The sequence below is a fragment of the Amphibalanus amphitrite genome, unplaced genomic scaffold (assembly GCF_019059575.1).
Source record: "Amphibalanus amphitrite isolate SeventyFive unplaced genomic scaffold, NRLGWU_Aamphi_draft 000787F_arrow, whole genome shotgun sequence".
Classification (NCBI taxonomy): Eukaryota; Metazoa; Arthropoda; class Thecostraca; order Balanomorpha; family Balanidae; genus Amphibalanus; species Amphibalanus amphitrite.
This window is the reverse complement of record NW_024882281.1, coordinates 232826-253131: the sequence shown is the minus strand read 5'-3', so window position 1 is coordinate 253131 and position 20306 is coordinate 232826. Positions and strand designations below refer to the sequence as shown.

At 53.6% G+C, this 20306-nt stretch overlaps 1 protein-coding gene across 5 annotated transcripts in view; it reads left to right on the top strand.

Moving 5' to 3' along the window:
* LOC122366136 (teneurin-m-like) overlaps positions 1-20306 on the top strand; it is a 141504-nt gene that overhangs the window by 41519 nt on the left and 79679 nt on the right. For all 5 annotated transcript variants that reach the window (XM_043338004.1, XM_043338000.1, XM_043338003.1 and 2 more), the window contains exons 3-4: positions 7710-7794; positions 18452-18642. In XM_043338004.1, the coding sequence (XP_043193939.1) occupies positions 7710-7794; positions 18452-18642 (276 nt within the window). The remainder of the gene's footprint in view (positions 1-7709; positions 7795-18451; positions 18643-20306) is intronic.

The following is a 20306-nucleotide window of genomic DNA, read 5'->3' as shown; positions in this document are numbered from 1 at the left end:
AAGGATTCACAAGGACAGAGCCACCGCTAAGCGAAGCTTGTTGCGGTGACCCTGCCCTCTACCCTCCGATCGCGCAATTCCGATTCTATGGCAGAATTTAGAGTCCAAAGTTTAACGTGCGCACAAAGCCGCGCACGGCCGGTCCTCTCGCTGACTTCGCCTGGCTACGGCCTGCCACCAACCGCAACCATACCTGTCAGGAGGCCCATAAATGTCGAGCCCCCGTCGCGCTTCGAACCCGGACTGTTATAACCGGGAACGCGTGCTCTCACCACGCGGAGTCCAACGCTCTAACCAACTGAGCTACGGGACCGGCTCGTCAAATGTCTGCGAAAGGCTGAAGTACCGTACAAGTGTCGCAGGACTTATGAGCTTGCTTTAAACAAAGGCTCCTAAGGAGCTCCACTGAGCCCTAAAGAAGCTTTCAGAGGGCCCAAACGGGCCTCTGAAAGTCTCACTGGTGTCCATGTTCTCTGAGGGCCCATACAGGGATCTTTGAGCCTTCGAACATTTCTGAGAACCTTAACTGGCCTCTGATAGTTCAGCCAAACTTTTGACGCGACAGACTTTGCTAACCCCAAGCCGGCATCTGAGGGGTCACAGCTCACGTGTCCCTCTGAGGTCCGCAACACATGTTTATTATGTCCCTACGTAAGGTCCTTAGGATTCGACACAGACCCCGAGGGTTCACACTGTTATCCGAGGGCTCCAGGCTCACCCTGGGCCTAAGCGCCCGCCGCCCACACTGGCTTCTGAGGGCCCCACCTTGTGCTCGGAAAGCCCTAAAGCACCACGTACACGTAAATATTTGAGGTGACCCACGCCGATCTCCGGGATCCTAAGCATGCTTCTGAGAGTCAGCACTGACCCTGAGTGGCCTGAAATGGCAGCTGGAAGTCCCAAACCTATCTCTAAGGGATCCCTTGCCGCTATGCCGTGCGTAACTTTTGGTTCCGTTTAACAGTTTTTGTTCGCGTTTGCAGCGCTTCCCTTCACACGAAAAACGAGATACTTTTGTTCACACTCGAGTGAACAAAACACTTCCTCTCACTTGAGCAAAGATGAATTACTTCCGATTCACACTTCCGACATTCACTCTCCGCCGAATGCCCAACTTAGCTACGATCGGTGGCTGGGATAAGTCCTATGCATTTCACGTAAAACCTCTGCATGCATGCGTGAATGGAGATTTTAGCAGGGTGATCCGATTAAATGGAGCGTTTTTCACTTTTTCTGGGTAATGATCATGAGCGTCGAGCGTCTGCACAAGGGTCCTCTGCAGTGCGTCGGCAATCGCAGCCACTATATAGGGGAGACCCGGGAGGTATGGGCCCCCTGGAGGTATGGGCCATCGCAGTTTTGAAGAAGTGTTGCGTATTTTTACACATTTGACGGCGTTAACTGGTAGCAGCCCTTCAGTGATTACATCCCACGTGATTTTCAAAACCTTCCTCAGTCTTCTATGGCAATGAGTGGCGATAAAGCGTTTTTGCCCTCTTCGAGTAAAATACGGTACATGCAGAAAATTCGTGATAAATTTGAACCAGGCTCGTTTTATGATGTCAGACCATCGCTAACATAGAGTTTAAATCATGCAAATTAAGACTGGATAGACAATATGAAGCTTTCTTGCAAGATTATGATCTGAGATGCTACGCACATTATGGCGTCCTAACCGGGAGGTTTGGGCCACCCACCCCCGGTGATCCTAAATAGATAAAAAGATGCTTTCATTAAATGTCCCCGTCAATAAGTTTTATTTTTGTCGCGCAAGGTCGAAAATTTAACTTCAAATTTCATTCGAACAGAAATATATTATTCATCTTATTTCATGGTGCATGATTGAGTTTACCAAAATACATATGGGCCCAAGTGACCTCCATGAAGCAAGCTGTTGGCCGCTTATGCGGTTCCTGGGCTCTAAGAGAGATCGAGGTAGATACCAGCTACGAGTATTATTCTCATTGTCGAGAAAATAATATGAAACATGGCATCGGCCCATACCTCCCGGGCCATGGCCCATACCTCCCGGTGCATTTTGATGGATCGAAAAAGCACATGATTTATTGAAAGTTATCTCGGGACAAAATACCCAGTAAACATGCCGACGTCGGCCCGACGTCGGCCGACGTCGGGGTGACGTCGGCAACTCGGCGTCAGCATGCCGACGTCGGCCCGACGTCGGTCCAACCTCGGCACGACGTCGGCTGGATGTCGGATATGCCCGCATGTTCCGACGTCCAGCCGAGGTCCAGCCGACGTCGGGCCGACGTCGGACCGAGATCAATTGCTGAGGTCCAGCCGACGTCGGGGCGACGTCGGACCGACATCGGCCGCTGTTTTGACCGTTAAAATAATATAAAATACATGTTTCATGTTTCATAAAGAGCTTCTGTATTCAAAATATCCTCAGGAAACTCAAATCTTCCTCCACGCCGCAACCCCCTGATCCGGACTGGACGGGAAACTTTATCCCATTTGGGATTGCCCGTAAGCCGAGCTCGCCCGTAGCCGGGTGCGGTGAGTGCTTGGGGGCTGCTCAGTGCTCGGCCTATCCTTTGGTCAGGCTCAGCCCCGGCAACTCACCAGGGCCGGGCCCAGTTCATATAGAAAGGCCAGTCGGCAAGTGTCAATTTGCCAAAGTGCCACTTATCAAAGGGACACTTTGGGAAACGTTGGTGCAGGTGTGTAAGAGTGGCTATATGAATCCATTGTGGGGTCGCCCTTTCCAATAAGTGTCACGTAACAGCAATGGGACCAGGGACTCTACATATATGAACTGGACCCACGGTGCTCGCCAAGAAGACCAATGTCTCCATCCTATGATCCTTCCGGCTCTGAAATGGTCTTGTCAGACCGAAAGGGCATAACCCAACAAAACAAACCAAATTCGTTAGCTGGTTGCGTGGTGTAGGGTAGCCTGGGGCAAGACGCCCCAGATAATTTATTTTGCTACATAAATTTTGTCCCACATCACCTGAAAGGCCAAATTTGTGCTCAATGCGTTCTTTGGACATTTTACTTTAAATTGCACCCCTCAAATTGATTCACTTATGATCGGACTCCAAGCTAGGAAGTGATTTGTGAAGCAACTGCAAATGGGGCATTTTGCCCCAACCCCAGGGCAAAACGCCCCACGGCCTGGGGCAAGTAGCCCCATACCTTAGATTAAAGATTTAACATGGTAGTTGGCTAAATTTTATGTGAGAGGTCCGTTAGACCTCTGGAGGCACGGCACTGAAGTTAGCACATTCCATCCTGTCAGGTGCTCAGCATATGACACTGTTGTATGAGCAGGTTTTTCACCTACCTCATAAGACCAAATAATAAATTATTGCAATGTAAATGTTAACAAAATACTTCCTTGGCCATCCAGTTGCTGAGGAAAATACACATAAAGGCATAGAAACTTACTGTTCGCCAGCTACCGAACATTAGAAAGTGGGTAGCCCCAACAACACAAGAGGTAAAACGCCCCAGGGGCTTTTTGCCCCGCGACCTACTGGGGCGTTTTACCCCATCACGTAGTTCGGTCAGAGAACAACGCCTTGCACTCCAGTAAGACATAATTTAACACGAACCGACCCGGCATGATAAGCGTTAGACAATAGTTGTTCAAAATACATAAAAGTCGTTAACCAAATGTGGACCATAAAAGAACGCCATGATTCATAATCTGACAACAAAACATAAAAATCACTCAAAAAACACATTTTTGGCTATATCTCCCGAAAGAGTCATCACAATTTCTTTCCAGTCTGCTCATATAATGATCATATAGTGCACGTTTTATAGAAGAGATGATGTTTCCCCAGAACCTTGCCAGTTCCGAGAAACAACGGTGAGGCGTTTTACCTCGGCGGGGCGACTTGCCCCGGTCTACCCTAGTGGTTAGCGCACTAACCTCGCATTCGAATGACACGGGGCTCGAATCCCATCGCCAGCTGATGCTTTTGGCGTGTTGTCCCAGTAAACATGCCGACGTCGGCGACTGGGGGGCTCGAAGCCCGCCGCCGGTTGATATTTTTGGCGCGTTGTCCCAATAAACATGCCGACGTCGGCCCCGTCGGTCCAACGACGAACGATCTCGTCAACCTCGGCAAACGATCTCGGCCCGACGTCGGCTCGACGTCGGCTGGACTTCGGCTGGACGTCGGAACATGCGGGCATATCCGACGTCCAGCCGATGTCGGGCCGAGGTTGAACCGACGCTGGGCCGACGTCGGGCCGAGCCTCGGCCCGACGTCGGGCCGACGTCGGCATGTTTACTGGGTAGTTGATCCCAGATGCCTAATATCAGGCACACGTTGCAGGCGAAAGGCAATTTCACATACACAGAGTGAAAAACCGAGTCTAGCCACTGCCCACTGGAAGAAAATTGCCTTTTCACAAAACCGGCCCATACCTCCCGGGTCTCCCCTACTATAATTCTACCAGTCGTTTTTGTCATGAAATTTCGAAATTTCGAATTTTTCTGTAAAAAAATTACATGTCATAGCTAGAAGAAAACCTTTGTCACCATCGGATTCCTCGCACCATTGCGCGTCGAATGATATGTAAAACGAGTGAGTAAAGACTGGGGAAAGGCAAGTTTTAACACAAAAGTTGATTTTGCCCCCCCCCAACCGAAAATCTCTGGCGACGCCTATGCTGGTAGGTAACACCTGCCTGTGCTCGTAAATCATGCTGCCAAAGTATTCTAAATTAATTTTATCATACACTTGTGTTGTCCAGAATGGTTGCACTATTGTTTGGTATCATATTATTCCATGTACATATGGTAGTGTTAAGTCCGACCAACATGTTACCAGATTTGAAGCTGTTACGTTACCTAAGTACCTACCTGTTTTTTTTTACTGGCGTGGTGAATGTCACCTGGATTTTGTTTTGAGGTGCAGACCTAGTAACTCTGACTACATGGGTTTGAAGCTATTATCTATTCTGTTTTTACTGGCCTGGTGAATGGCGACTGATGTTGTCCGTGGATGGCACTGAAACAAATTTTGAGTGTCAACTGCCATGTACAGTGTTTTAATACAATGCTGAGGGCTGAAAGTTGTCTTGTTTAGAGTGGTGAAAGTTCAGGATATGCCAGCCACCATGGTGGGTCAGAGTTAATGTGTTGCAGTCAGTTCGGCTTCGGCAAGCACACGGATGGGCATACGCATCAAGACCTGCTCTGCCATACTTTCAGCCAATTTTACCTAGGCAAGTCTTTTCTTTTTTTCTGCCAAAAGCTATGACATTGTGAATTTCAGTGCTGTGGCCTGTGTGTAGCTTTCAGGAAAGCAATTCTAAATAAAGCTCTGATAAAGTGCATGAAATCAGCAATGCAGCCCTCTATTACATTTTCTACAACATCTTACTTGTTCCTTGCATGGAGAGAAAAATGCAATGGTATGAATTCGTTTATTCACATAATTTGACAAGCATGCAGTTACCTGCTAATCCGAATATACGCTACCTGCTACTATCACTGCACAACACAGAGCAGAAAACATCAGTTGATCAAACACAAGACACAACAGAAGTTTACAACATAGGCCTGCCGAACCTGCTTCCTCCCACCACAGTTGATGCCATTTCCTAGCCTGGCTTGATGTGAGCACTGAATAGCTGCTTTGTCTAATTACAGCTCACTACCATTCAACTTAAACTACTCTCTTTAAAGTAAGAGTGAGAGCGTTCAGTGTTCATAGCAGCTCGACAGACGACAGACAACAAACATCTTGACAAACCAACCAGTATTTGATTTGGCTAATGATTTATGTGCCTGTTGTATCATGGCCAAACTACTTTAACAGCAATAATCCCTGTTTCATCTTGATCTTGCTTTTAATTCCATTTGAACTCAGATCTTGAAACAATCATCTGAAGTGATATCAGATACTGGCTTCTGTTTCTCTTGAAAGCAAGTTAAAACAACGATAAACTAAGGCAGGAGATGTGAGTTGTGGCAGTAGATTTTTGATTCAACATATGTCAACCTTGTGATATTTTTTCACTTTCGATGATAACACAAAAGCAAATATTCTAAATAGCCAGACGTTTCGGCCTCAGGGTGCCTTCGTCAGTGACAATACTGAGATACTAATACATTAATAAATTAATCAATATAATCTTTTACACTTTCAAACTACACATGACCTGGACATTTTTCAACCATTCTGAATGGTTCATTTTAAACCAAGAATGGTTACTTTTAAACCATTTTTCAACCAAGAATGGTTGAAAAATGTCCAGGTCATGTGTATTTTGAAAGTGTAAAAGATTATATTGATTAATTTATTAATGTATTAGTATCTCGGTATTGTCACTGACGAAGGCACCCTGAGGCCGAAACGTCTGGCTATTTAGAATATTTGCTTTTGTGTTATCATCGAAAGTGAATAAATATCACAATGTCTGACACGATACATATGTCAACCTTATATTGCTTGAGACCTCTGTGACAGACAAACAAATATTTATAGTTTTTTGATAGTTTGGATTCTTGGCTTGATTTAGCAGATCAGCTGTGAACCTTGACTTTGAAATCACATAAATGTCATGGTACCCGAACGAATCCTCGCATGACATTTCTTCGTCCGCATTTCTTCGTCTACAAATCTTCGTCGGTGCATTTATTTGTCCATCAATGCTTACTCTTGCATATATTTGCGTTGAAGAAGAAATGCGAGCCGATTTTCATATACCCTGATGCGAGACAAAGTAATGCGATACGAATAAATGCCCTGACGAAGATTTGCAGACGAAGAATTGCGATACGAAAAAATGCCATAAGAAGAATTGTCCTGGAATCCTTTGTTGGCCATCATATATTGACCTTGATAAGATAAACGCATCATTCGCGCAATATTTGTCGCACTTTGATACCAAATTATTGCTTCCAAATGCCGACGTAAAGAAAACCTTTATGTGACGTCATAGAAACAGCGGAGTTCCCAAAAAGTAAACAAAAATAAAAGTCTTATATCTCGAAAACGGTTGAATATTTTCCGGTAAAATTTGGTAGATGTTCATTTTCGCTCTTTGTGATTCACGCTACATCACTTTTATGCCAATTCATTAACTTTTTTGAAGGTGGGAGGGTCCCTTTAAACCATGCAACGTTAAACATCACCAATTTCCACTTGCAAGAATGCAGTGGTTTGCCGAGCACTTAAAGACTCGAACTCAGACTTAGCTGTTGTAATTTGCAATGATTATGTAAAGCTTACGACAGAACAAAGAAGGCGCTGGTCACAAGAAGCTGCATGCCGCCGCGCTGGGCCGAGAACTTTGTCAAAAAGTGTACGGGATACATTGGCTTTGACAGTCTCGGGCGGTAACTGTGCCATCCTCTGTGGGTCAGCGGGTTTCCGTCCGCACAGCGACTGCTCTGTATTCGTCCTGGACACGGACCGCGGCCACTTCTTATATCCCCGGCTCGCTCCCAAGGCCGGCCATCCGGCCCAGACGGCCAGCGGCCCGCGACCACAGCGCGGGGCGGCCGGGAGCAGAGCGCTGCCGCTGCCTCAGCGCCAAACGGCGCGCCGTTTAATTGGTAATTGGTAATTGGATAGAGGTGGTCGGCCGGCCGCGCTGGCCGCGCCGTTCGATCGGCCCGCTCTGACGCCTCTCCGTCCCCGCTCTGACGCCTCTCCGTCCCCGCTCTGACGCCTCTCCGTCCCCGCTCTGACGCCTCTCCGTCCCCGCTCTCCCGGCAGACACGGCGGCTAACACGCTGACGCCGTACAAGTCCAGCCGCAGCATCGGCAGCCCGTCCAAGTCGGAGGTCTCCAAGACGGACCGGTGAGTGCCTGCCGCCGCGCTGTGGGGACGGTCGGGGGGGGGGGCGGTCACCGGGGCCGTCCGACTCTGCACCTGGTCAGGCGGGATTAGTGGCGGTCGTCGGCCGGAATGGCCGGCCGTCGTCAGAGGCGCCGCCAGTAACGAGCTCGGCAATCAGCCTGTCGGGAGCGCCGGCCATCAAACCCCGCCCCGACACCACCCCTGCCCGCCCGCCCCGACCCCGATGACCCGAGCGGCGCCTCCCGAGACGGAGGCAAACCAGTCGTTTGCATTCCGGTCCCGGCCGCGGCGGCTCCATTACTCGCCTTGCGCCGGTTGCGTGGCTTCAAATGGAATTGCACGCACCATGAGGTGATTACGGGGGCCCGTTTGTAGCGGAAAGGCACGAAGTGCTGTTGTTAAAAAGGTATCCATCACCGAAACGGCGCGGCCCGGTTTTCGGTTCCTCATTCCCAGGAAACTATAAATACTTGTCAGCGCGTCATCAAACAGCGGGCGGCTTCCCAGTCGGGTGTGGAAACAGCCCTCCGTCACCGGACGGGCGGCGCAAACAGCCGGGTGTGGAAACAGCCCTCCGTCACCGGACGGGCGGCTTCCCAGCCGGGTGTGGAAACAGCCCTCCGTCACCGGACGGGCGGCGCCAACAGCCGGGTGTGGAAACAGCCCTCCGTCACCGGACGGGCGGCTTCCCAGCCGGGTGTGGAAACAGCCCTCCGTCACCGGACGGGCGGCTTCCCAGCCGGGTGTGGAAACAGCCCTCCGTCACCGGGACGGGCGGCGCAAACAGCCGGGTGTGGAAACAGCCCTCCGTCACCGGGACGGGCGGCGCAAACAGCCGGCACCAAATCAGACGGACGCAAACCAACTCATGGACCACGGTCTCCGATGGCTGCAGAACTTGACTTTCACTGTTCTGTCCTTGATTGCAACCATGCCCTGTTCAATACAGGGCGGGATTGTTCAATTATCCACTACCCTGCAGTTTCAGTTTGGTATGTAGTATGTGCCCCTGCACCATCATTAGGGTGTTCCATATTACTATAGAAAAATTCAAAATCAAAACACATCGTCATTTCGATTTTGCCCTGTATTCTTACTTCAAATGAAAGCGATTGACACCTCGTTGAACAAAATCGGACGATATTTAGATGTCGCGCTCATGACCGCCATACGAGTAGCACTCTAGAGTGAGAAGGCCGAGCAGGCGGCCTTGGTCCGCTTGGGAACCTGGCTGCGGTGAAGCTGGACGACGCGAAGGAGGTACTGGCGCTGTTCCTCATCCTTAACAGCGCCAGCGAACTGCTTGATGAGGGCGATCCCGCGCTCGGCGCTGTCATTCACCACCTTCAGGGCCCTGATGCGGTTCTTCAGTGCCTCGTCCTTGATCAGGTTCTGGGGATGATCTTCCCGATGCGCCAGCAGCTCGAACAACCGTTTGCTGCGACTAGTGGCGAAGTTGCTCAGGGTAGTGGTGTTATCCACACGCAATCCTTTCCCATCGAGCCGCTTCAGTGCCTTCTTGGACGCAGCTTCTTCACCAGGTTCTCCAGCATCCGCTTCTTCTCCTCATCCTCGACTCTGTCGTCGAAGAAAGCCAACGCGATGAGGTCTTCTGAAAGGTACCAGAGATGGCGGGTTAGGGCCTTGGTAGCCTGTGCGCTGACTTCCTCGTCGGGATAATCGTTGAGGGCCTGCAGGAGCTCCAGATCGTTCTTCGGGGCGTACTCCGGAATCAGCGCCTCGTGCCAGGGCTTGACGTACAAGAGGCTCACGAACAGTGCCACTTGACGGAGGCCTTGTTGAACGCGAGCTGGCAGCTCAAGCTGGTCGATGAAGAGCGTCATCTTGACGGCGTAGATGGCTTTGGCCATCCATCTAGCTTGATGATAGGCACCAGGAACTCGAAACCGGACCTGTCCCTCAGTTCCTCCGAGGAACACGAGGCACAGACGGAGAAGCTCCTCGTAGTCCTCGCGTGGGTTGCTTCCGTCATGGAGAACCTTTCGCAGGAACGCAATCATCTGCACGCGGAGCAGCTCAAGCCAATACTTTGAGATACTACGAGTGTTAGCTTCATTCTTCATGAAACTAGCATACAGAAAAGTTTCAAAAGAGCGCGACATCTAAATATTGTTCAATCGAGCTGGGTTTTTGCACACATCATGGATATATGGCAAGGTTATGGGGCGACATCGAAATGTCGGCCAATGCTGAAGTTGGGGAAAATGGAACACCCTAACCATCATGCACTGTTAATGCACCTATCCTTAATGAGTCATCTCCAACCTCATTACCTCTGTCTCTCCCTCTTCCTCCAGTAGTCCTCTATGTGGGTCCAGTCGTCCCTGAGTGAGGTCGGTAGGGCGGCGGTGGCAGGTCCGTTCGCGTATCCTCCAGGCCGTAATGTCAGTTCTTCTGTGTCCTCCATTCCAGTCCGTGGTGCCAGCCTCGTTCGCGTATCCTCCCTGCGTTGCCGTCGCGCTCCGTGTTTGTGCTGCCCGTAACGCCGTGCGCGCTGTTTATTTTCATAAGGCCTCGAAATACCGTCAACGCGAGCCGCCTGTTCGCCGCGTCTGTCTCGTTGTGTGTCAGTGTCGCACGGCGCAGTAGTGGGTACAGTCAGAGCAGAGACAGAGCTCAGCGGCAGGGGGGGGGCTTCCGGCCGCTGCTGCTGGCTGCGTCAGACCGTCAGTGGGCGATGGTCACAGATGGTGAAGGGCTACCGGGAGGCAGAGAAACAGGTGGGAAGGGGACAGACGGTGGCAGCTAGGGCGGGGGAACAGAGGTATACGTGTCCCGGCGTTCCGTGCATGTGTGTGTGATACTATTCCACTGTGCGGCCGTCTCGGTGCCGTCGGGGTGACTCCATCGGGGACTATCGACGGGGACCGGACCGCCGCGGCGGGCGGCGCCGGGGTCGGTCGACCGGTCTCGGCCGGGTCAGAGAGCGCGGCGGCTGACGCGGCACCTCTCCGGATGGCAGGCGGCCGGTGCTGCTGAGTCGGCCCATACTCGGACTGGAGGGCCGCCCCGAGAGGAACCGGCGCCGCCTTACGACGCAGGCCAGCGGAAAATGCCAGCGGAAAATGCCTGGATGGGAAGCGAGAAAATGACGGAAAAACAAGTGTTACTGCTGAGACACAGCAGCGTTTGGCATCCGTCCAAATAGATGTGGAAGTCGTGGTTGCTGACAGCCTGGCCGCGTAATCATCATGGAGGCCAGTAATGCTGCCCTCACTGCAGCATTCTGAGGGAGTTATCAGCCGTTCTGGCAGGCTTAAGGGCATGTAATCCCATCATCCGGCCGAGTTGGTGTGCCGTCCGGCGGCGGTCGGCGGGCGCCGGTCACAGATGATGGAGTGCCCGCCGGTGGGACGGGCGCCGCCGCCCGAGTCGCCGCCGACCGGCCCGTCAGCTGGCCGTTCCCAGTGCAAACCGACGGCCGCTCAGCTGCCCTGAATGGGTGTCGCCGCCGTGTCGCTTACAATGAGTGGCGACATAATACCTGGGCGGCTGTGTGAGCGAGTGCAGCGCAACAAATAGCGCCCCCAGCAACGAGACGTAATTATCAAACGACGAATGGTATTTGGCTGAAATGGGAAAGGATAAAGGAACTCATCTATCGTAAGACGAACATTAAACCAGTAGAATCATGTTGGCCATTACCGAAACTGCATGATATTCGGCACAGTGTTCCAGCTGTGGTTGAAGACGTTGTCCTATAACGTTGTCACACAACAGCACACATGCAGTGCTGTTCCTGGGGCGGCTGACAAGAGGCCGCGCGCGTGCTACCGCGCCCAGCTTCTGCCGGGCGCGGTTCCTGTTGCTCGCTAATGGGCGGCGGCGGGCGGCGGCATCATTCTGCGGCCGGCACGCCGCATCTGCCGGCCGGCCGGCTTTGTGGGGGCGTCCGCCGCCGCTGGAGCACCATTGATTGCGCGCCGTCCGGCGGCAGCCACAGCAGCCATTGTGCGCCGGCGCCCATGGCTGCCAGCTGTCCGCTGGATAATGGGAGCGTCACCGGCGTGCCGCCCCCGCCCCCGCCCCGCCGGATACATCAGCGGGTCGCCGCCGGGCGGGTGACGCCGCCGCGCTGACCCGGCCGTCACGGCGCCGCCAGCACGAGTAATGAGAACAGAAAAAGAACGGGGAACGAGCGGCGATATTGGCCGCGGGCAGACGACGGGGACTGATACAGCCAATCATTCGTGAGGATATTGATAACCGGGCGCTGATCAGGCGGCCGGGTCTGGGACACGGCGCGGTGACAGCCCGCCTTGCCGAGCGCGTTATTAGACCAATAAACCGTGCGCCGCACATAATGAAGGAATCAGCCGGCTCGCGTCCCTCTTCTCTTGTATAATCTCCTCCTGTCTCTATCCTCTCTCTCACTCCCTCCCTTTCTCTCTCCCTCCGTTCTTTGTCATTCTTTTTGCCATATCTCTCCCATATCTACTTTTTCTTTTTCAGCACAGTCTGACTTGTGCCATAAATTTCATTTTCGTTCTTTTCTCCATTGTTTATTTAGCGTTAGCTAGTCGAACACTGGCCTGTTTCTATACAACGCCGCCGCCGGGCAGACTCTGATCAAACCGTGCCGCCGATTCAGCTCCACTCGTCGGGCCTGCACCGAATTGAGACAGCCCTCCGAACAATGGCCTCCCTGTCGACAGACCGCGGCAAAATCAGACCAGACGGGATTAACTCGGGGGAGCGGATTTGTATCTAAATGTAATCAACCGGCCCCGGCCTCATGTGGATTCGATCGTCCCTCTGCAGATGTGCCGTGAATTATTCAGCGCAGTTCTCGGCAGTTTTTTGTCGCGCGATCCCAGTGATCTGACGAAGGATTAGGCAGTTAATAGATTTCGTCGGACAATTCTCAGTCAGATTTGGGGCGATAAACGCTAAAACGCACTATCGGCCCGAGTAACGGCCGCTAAGATCGTCATTAGCGGGTACAATGGCGCCCCGGCGGCGCCGTATCTTATTACCCATTACGGGCGGCGCGGCGTCCCTCTGCCGTTCGGCGTTTTTACGCCGGGGGACGCCGGTTGGCTCACAAAGACTGCCGCCGTGCCACTGTTCACTGTCAACAGGCCGTGAAATAACCAAATAACCACCTCTGGATATACCGCCGGCCTGCTTGGGTCGCTGAGATGTTTTGTATCAATGTTGACATGATCAGCTCACATCTGCCGAATCCTCGGAAACTACCAGTGGGATAGTATGCCGGAGTGACGGCCCAACCCAGCCGCCGGGAGTATCAGCTCGGGCGCTACTCTGCCAACAAACACACGCGACCCTGTATTCAGATATCCATCAGGGCGGCGGCCGTCCTCCGGCGCGAGCGTCGCGTGCCGGCCGGCCGGCTCGTGTCATCCGGTGGCGGGTCGTGACTTTACCGCCGCCGACACCGCCTCCGCCGCCGCCACCTCCGCCACTGTCGCCGGCGACGCCAGCAACGAAGGCATCGAAGGCAACTCGTCGACTTGTACAGCGAGTTCTGCCATTTGGTGAGGAGTTTCCACGCCCACGTCGCTCCATTCGATATATGTCCCAAAGTGCAGTGGCAATGTCTGCGCCACACTACGCCAGTCCACCTGAGCCCTGGGTTCTGCGAACGGAGATAGTCCATTGTGTCACAATGCTCTTCACGCCTCCTCACGCTTTAGGCTGCAAATTAACTTAGTCTCGTGAAATGTCACCGGCGGATGGGGACTTTCTATCCGGCACGTAACACCAGTGAACCACGGGACGGCCCCAGGCGCTAGAGAGCACGCCATTTCAGAGTCCGTGAAAATGCCGTCCGCGGGCGCGGCTCTCCGAGCTGCCGACCTCCCTTGAGGGCCGAGTGACGCGCCCCACTGCTAGCTGTCCCACCCACCGAGGCCCACGCCGAGAGCGTCTGCCCGCCGCTGGCAGTCGGTCCCGGCCGCCGCGCAGTACCGCCGGAGGCCGCGACGGAAGTGGAAGATAAACAGGTCGCCAAGTTACGCCCGGAAACGGCCCAGTCGCCGGCGGTCGTCCGAGGCGCGGTATGCCGGCGGGGGTCATGCATAGAGATAGGTGGTTTGTGGCGACGGTCGCGGACGGTCGGAACGTCGGCGGTCGGCGGACGGTGTCTGACGGCCGGGGATACAGTCTGGAGACCACAGGACTGGCGGGCTGACGGCTGAAACAGCACAACCTGAGACTGACGCCGAGAAACGGCCACGCACCGGCGGCAATAGTCAGCCGTGTCCGCGGGAGAAACGATTCTCTGACGGCCTCACGGTAACGCCCTCCGGATATATACTCTACAGTCTGAACAGTGGACGTCTAACGTTAAAACGGTGAATGTCTAACGTTAGAACAGTGGATGTCCAACATTAATACAGAGGATGGCCAACGTTAGTATAGTGGATGGCCAACGCTAGTACAGTGGATGACCAGCGTTAGTACAGTGGATGGCCAACGTTAGTACAGTGGATGGCCAACGTTAGTTCAGTGGACGTAACGTTAGTGCAGTGGATGCCCAACGCTAGTACAGTGGATGGCCAGCGCTAGTGCTGTGGATGGCTAACGTTAGTACACTAGCGTTAGCACAGTGGAGACAGTGCAGGGCGTTGGCGCTGCCTCATTCCATCGATCGTCCGGCCAGCTCCGACCGCAGCCCTCGCCGGGTAGCCGTCGGTATAGGACTACTCGCCTCAGTCGGACCTCGTTACCGCTACCACCTCCCGGTGCAGAGGGGGCAGGGACAGCTACCACCTCCCGGTGCAGAGGGGGCAGGGACAGCTACCACCTCCGCTATAACTCCCTGCCGCGGCGGTGCTGGGGAAAGCTGAGACATCACCGCCGTGCAATGAAATGAATACATAAATGTCACTCGACGACGTGCAGGGAGTTATATGGCGGGCACATGCCCCGGAGCGCATGGTCGTACACACATAATAAACTTATGCTATGAAACATCACAGGAAATTGAAGTCACAGGGTGGTCGACATCTGTAATTCGCAGAGTTAATGGCGCCACAAATATTACACCAACATTGCAAAATTAATTCGAAATTGGAACGAAAGCTCAATCTGCCTAACGAAATATCCATTTCTGCTCTAAATATAGTGCACTTAAATTAACTGGAAAAAGACGAAGGTAGAGGAATTGGATAGTAGGTGGCAGGATCTTAGCTACTCCAGCTCTCACACAATCGGCCACCTGCCGCCGCCGCCACCCTTGCTGCTCACTGCCTGACCCCACTGCCACTGCCAGGGCCCATCCGCAGGAATCCTAGCCTGCGTGCCGGTCGCGTGTGCAGTGTCTCCGGAAATAACCGGGCCGCCGGCGCGGCTGCCATGGGCGCTGCCGACGCGCGCGGCACGCACCCCTCCGTCCGAGCGCCGCTGCCGAGGGCGTGGTCGGGTGCCTCCACCACCGCCCGGCTCCCAGTCCACCGCCGCCGGCGCGGAAATCGGCAGACTGCCGCTGGCAGGCCGGCCGCGCGGGCCAATTAAACCGAGACGGATGGCCGGCGGTGAATACGGCGGCGGTGGCACCGGCGCCGGCGCGCCTCCCCGCCCGGATCAGTGGCCTTTGATTCGGCCCGCTGCCGCCGCCGAGCAGTCTATGGCCCGGGGCGAGATAGCGCGGCTGACGGGGAGGGAAGGGAGATGGCGAGAGATGGGTCGCCCACCGGTGATAGATGGCGAACCTGCCGCCCCTGGTTCAGGTGATGTCTACACATGGTTATCCAGTGGACCGATGATGGATGCCGGGGATCAGCCCCCGCGCCGCCGCCAGCGCGGTAGATGCAGCGCGCTCCGGCGAAGAGATAGACCGGCAGCACTATGGGCCCGTCACAGCGCGCTCCGGCGAACGGAGTGACCGAGCAGTGCTCTGAGCCTGCCATAAACGACACCACGGAAAGAACGGCAGCGCTCTCAGCCCGTCACAAACGACAACGAAATGCTCTGAAGGCCAATCAGCCGCGAGAGATGAAACACTTCTCTTGGACTTCCTTCGACTTTTTGAATAAAGAAAAGGTAGCATTACCACTCACATACCTCTTGATTTATTATCTAGCCTAGTCAAAACTAGGCCAATGCGCTGTGACACCGGGGCGAAGTTTTTATCCCAGCGATGACAGGTGTGTTGATCCATTTCCACGACCGCTGGGTGCAGGCGGCGCGGCAGACAAACCGCTCCAATAAACATGCCGGGGATGTTCGGGTGACAGCCGAGGAACCCGAGCACGTCTCCCGTCTCCCAGTCCCGCGGTAATGTGCCGGTACAGGGCCGAGGGCCGCAGTAATGTGTTGGATGCCAGGTGCTGCTCTCCTAGCCGACGGTCGCCGCGGAGATGGCGACAGACGACAGACGACAGACGACGCACCCGGCTCGGTCAGCCGAGTGGGACGAAGGGCTCCGGGCAGCAGAGCGGTATGGAACGCCGAGCTCCTGTCAGTAGAGGGGCGGTGCACCGGGCTCCCCCCGCATGGGCGTGGAAATCCACGAGTTCCAGCGGGGAGCGGGTTAATATCATGTCATGTCGCCATTTTTTAAAGTCAACATTTTACATAACGCTTAATCACGTTTGAGGCTGCACGTATTTCAGCTCAGTCGTGTTGGGCGCCGCACCGTCTCTACCCACGCAGTGCGTGCCGCCCCGGCGGTCGGCGGACCGCGGACGGGCGGCGTTTTGTCCGGCCATGTATCAGCGGTCGGTCGGCGCTGCCATGGGCGCGGTGTCTGCCGCGAGTTAATCACCCGCCGGTATGGACGACCTGTCAGCGGCGGCACTGTTTGGCTTCCAATGACGGCCGCCGCCGGGACGGGAACAGGCCAACTTGGCGACAGCACGCCGACCAACTTCGCCTCCTTTGTCATTCCCGAGAATAAAGTGGAAGCCACGCTGTGCGCGCCCTCCGTCCGCGGACGAAATGTATGGCACTGCTGACATGAAACATGCTTTTAGAGAAGTGGCACTGAGCCAACCTCATACACTGCCTACGGGGCGCGCAACTCCGCCCATAGTTCCTGAGCTATCCGAACATGTTTCGTGCAATTAGATCTGATTTCTCTTGAGATCATGGGCGATAGATCGCAGCTGACTGCGTCAAAATTGTCCCGCTGATGCGTGCAAATATCATGACGTCAATTCGTCACAGTGATTGACTGGGCGTAAGGTACTGCGGAGAATGTGTTCGATTTGCTTTAACAGCTCATGATATTATTTTATAAAAGATGCGAAATACGCAAAATACGCAACGAACTCATTTCACATTGTATGCCTACCGACTAAACAAACAATAGCACCTGGTTTCTGGGCTCCTAAACGAAGCTCGTGAATTCCGTTTTGTGTAACAGGAATTTATAGGCCGTCGGGACTGTGTGTTTCGCTTAGTGCCGGCATTCGTGTCGCCGCACACGCGTGATGTGCCGGATTGGAAGTCGGAAAATGGATTGGTGTTTGCGCAGCCCCGGGCATCGAATGGCTCGGCCGGCTCTGTTGACGCCGAGTCAATAACCGGCCGAAACTAAAAACCGGCCGCCCCCTATCCTTTCGACGGTGTTGAGAACGGCTATTATGGAAAGTGATTTTCTTCGGTGATTTGATGATTTTCTATGATTTTGTCATAATCTATGAATACATTTTTGAATGGCATCCTATGTTTGAATATGTACATTCTTTTACAATTTTATTTTCTCGCTCACAACAAAAAGCAGGGAGCCGGCATTCCAATAAAAGCCATGCCACACCTGCCGTGCAAAACATCGTCAAGTTTCATCAGGCCGGCGCAGCCTCAATACATGGTCGGCCCGGCGTAAGTATTAATAGCACAAAGGGCGCCAGCTCGATCATCCATTGTCGCTACTGATGCTGCATAGGTCTCTGCCAGCGCGGCGGCGCCGTGCACCGACCGACAATGGATGGTAACGATTGCCCGGCGCGCCTTGCACGACCTTCATGTCACTGTCATGGACGGAGAATACATGGCAATCGACATGCAACGCCGGTTCATTCGTTTCAAATCGGGTGCGAATACGTGTACCTATGTGCAACGTGGAAAGTACTCATTTCATTGAGAGGTTAATTCATGGGAAGGAAACTACACGGGAAACCCTTAGCTTTATCTATTTTTATCTTTATACGACGCTAGGCTGTGCTGCCTCGATGCTCAAAGATTTCAAGAACTGAGAACTTCACTCATTAGTCATTTATTTGGCAAACACACTTCGGCAATGGTTTTCATGCAGCCATAGACGTATTCATCAATGCAGATCGCTTATTGTGATGCTGGCAACCAGCCACTTAATACCTGGAGGCCCGTACATGCCTTGTGATTGTCGGCATACGATGTATCAAGTGTTCATTCCATGACAGGTTCCCATAATCACCCAGCACGCGCCTGTCTCACCAGCCTCGCCCACAGACCCCGCGTGTGTCATCCAGTCCACTTCGACGCCCTCGCACCGAGTGTCTCCGCCTTCGGCGCCCTCTGACCGAGTGTCCCTCCTTCGGTGCACTCTGATGCAGTCGCACCCTCGGTACATACCTCCTGACTAACCCAGTGTCTCCCCGCGCCCCCAGGTACGCGATGGGGTTCGCTTCGGCCGGCTCTGCGGCTTGCCCGGTCAGTCCCTCTGACCAATGTCTCCCCGCGCCCCCAGGTACGCGATGGGGTTCGCTTCGGCCGGCTCAGCGGCGCTGCCGGGCCGGCACAGCCTGCACCGGCCGCCGGCCGACCCTCCGTTCAGCTACTCGAAGCCGGCGCTGCTGCCGACCGGCGGCCGCCGCTGGAGCTGGAAGCTGGCCACCCTGGTGCTGGCCGGACTCTGCCTGGTGCTGGTGTCGCTGCTCGGTAAGTCCGAGATCGCCGCTGGGCAACTGAACACAGAGCTGGCCAACATTCAACAGAAAAGAGTGACCGATTGTTACACAGGGATAGCACGTGCTACGGGCACGGTATTTAGGGTATGCTTATAATATCTTTATAACACTTAGTGAGATTAGTATATTTTGAAGGAAACTTTGTCGTTAGTATGGTTAAAACCGTTTTCAATGGTCGCATTTATTCATTTTTTAGTAGCAAAATGTCATTCTAAAATAATATTCCCAATGTTTTGCTGACATAATAATCCTGTGAGCGATGACAGCAGAACTGCCGAGTGCCGGGTAAGCCGATATTCGGAGGTTTTTTTTTTCACGGAAAAATAGTTAAAAAATATCCGCAACACTCAGTAGCGCCTATCATCGTCCATCACAGCACAATGCGGCCTCGCAAGGGACGCACGAGGGAGACACATTTCAGCCGGTCCTGTCGATTATCACACGCATGATTTATGTACCTCACGCAGACAGATGCGGCTTATGACTCGCTAAAACCCGTTTGCCGGGCAGCGAGCTCTCAAATGGATGACGCACGTCGTGTTTTACGACTGGTGACGGATTTATGAGCTCTTCTTCACCGCTCAGCGTGGAGATGGAGCGCTCCCTGATAAAGCCATATTTACGAGACAGATATTCAGTGATCCAGAAAAGCTTCCAAAACCTTTGTCAAGTGCCGTTGACTAGATAAAACTTTCACAAGACAAATCCCAGCCAAAAGGCGACTGTCTTTTAGTATTCGGCCGTTCTAAAACGTTAGTTGAAATTTATCGCCAGACGCAATATGGTGGCTATAGCTGTAGTTTTTATACAATGAATCTGCTGTCAGGAATGAAATTTGCCGTTTTGGTCGACCTCCAAGGTCGTACAGTTTTCATTTTTATTAATGGCTGACCTGGCTGCTCGTTATAACTCGTTTAAAGCGTCCAGATTGCGCCAGACTGCACCCCGAAAACAGTTAGCGCGGCCCATTTACGACCGTTAGCGTTGATTTGACTGCCATAACCTATTGGCTCGCCAAATCCCTATATGTAATTTCCATCCTGAAACCATCCTGCTAAGAAATATGTGCATGTGGTGCATGCCCTAGTCCGCGGCTGTTGGATTCGGCTGGGCCGCGGTAGGGCAGACTGGAGACTGTACAGCGGTGCGGCGTGGGCACCCGGCACGGTGAGGGAATTCGCTCCCCGCGCAGAGCTTGGACGGGTTTAATCCGTGCTGTGCCATCAGATAGGACTGTTTGCGCACCGATACACCAGTCATCATCTGGATAGCATGGCCTTAGCACATAAGGTCCGCCTCCGACCGAGTATCCGCAGTCCCCAGCCCTCAGCGGGTATCCACAGTCCCCACCCCACAGCGAGTATCTACAGTCCCACATCACAGCCGCAGTACCCACCCCACAGCGGGTATCCACAGTCCTACATCACAGCCTCACACCGAGTATCCCCAGTCCCCACCCCACAGCCTCACACCGAGTATCCGCAGTCTCACCCACAGCCTCACACCGAGTACCCAAGCTTCGTACTTTACACTCTCAGCCCTGCACCGCCTCCCACTCGTCCCGGTCGGGCACGCACTTTTAAATTGGCTGATTTGAATGACAAAGCTGGTGGGCGCGGGGCGTGATCGGGTCGG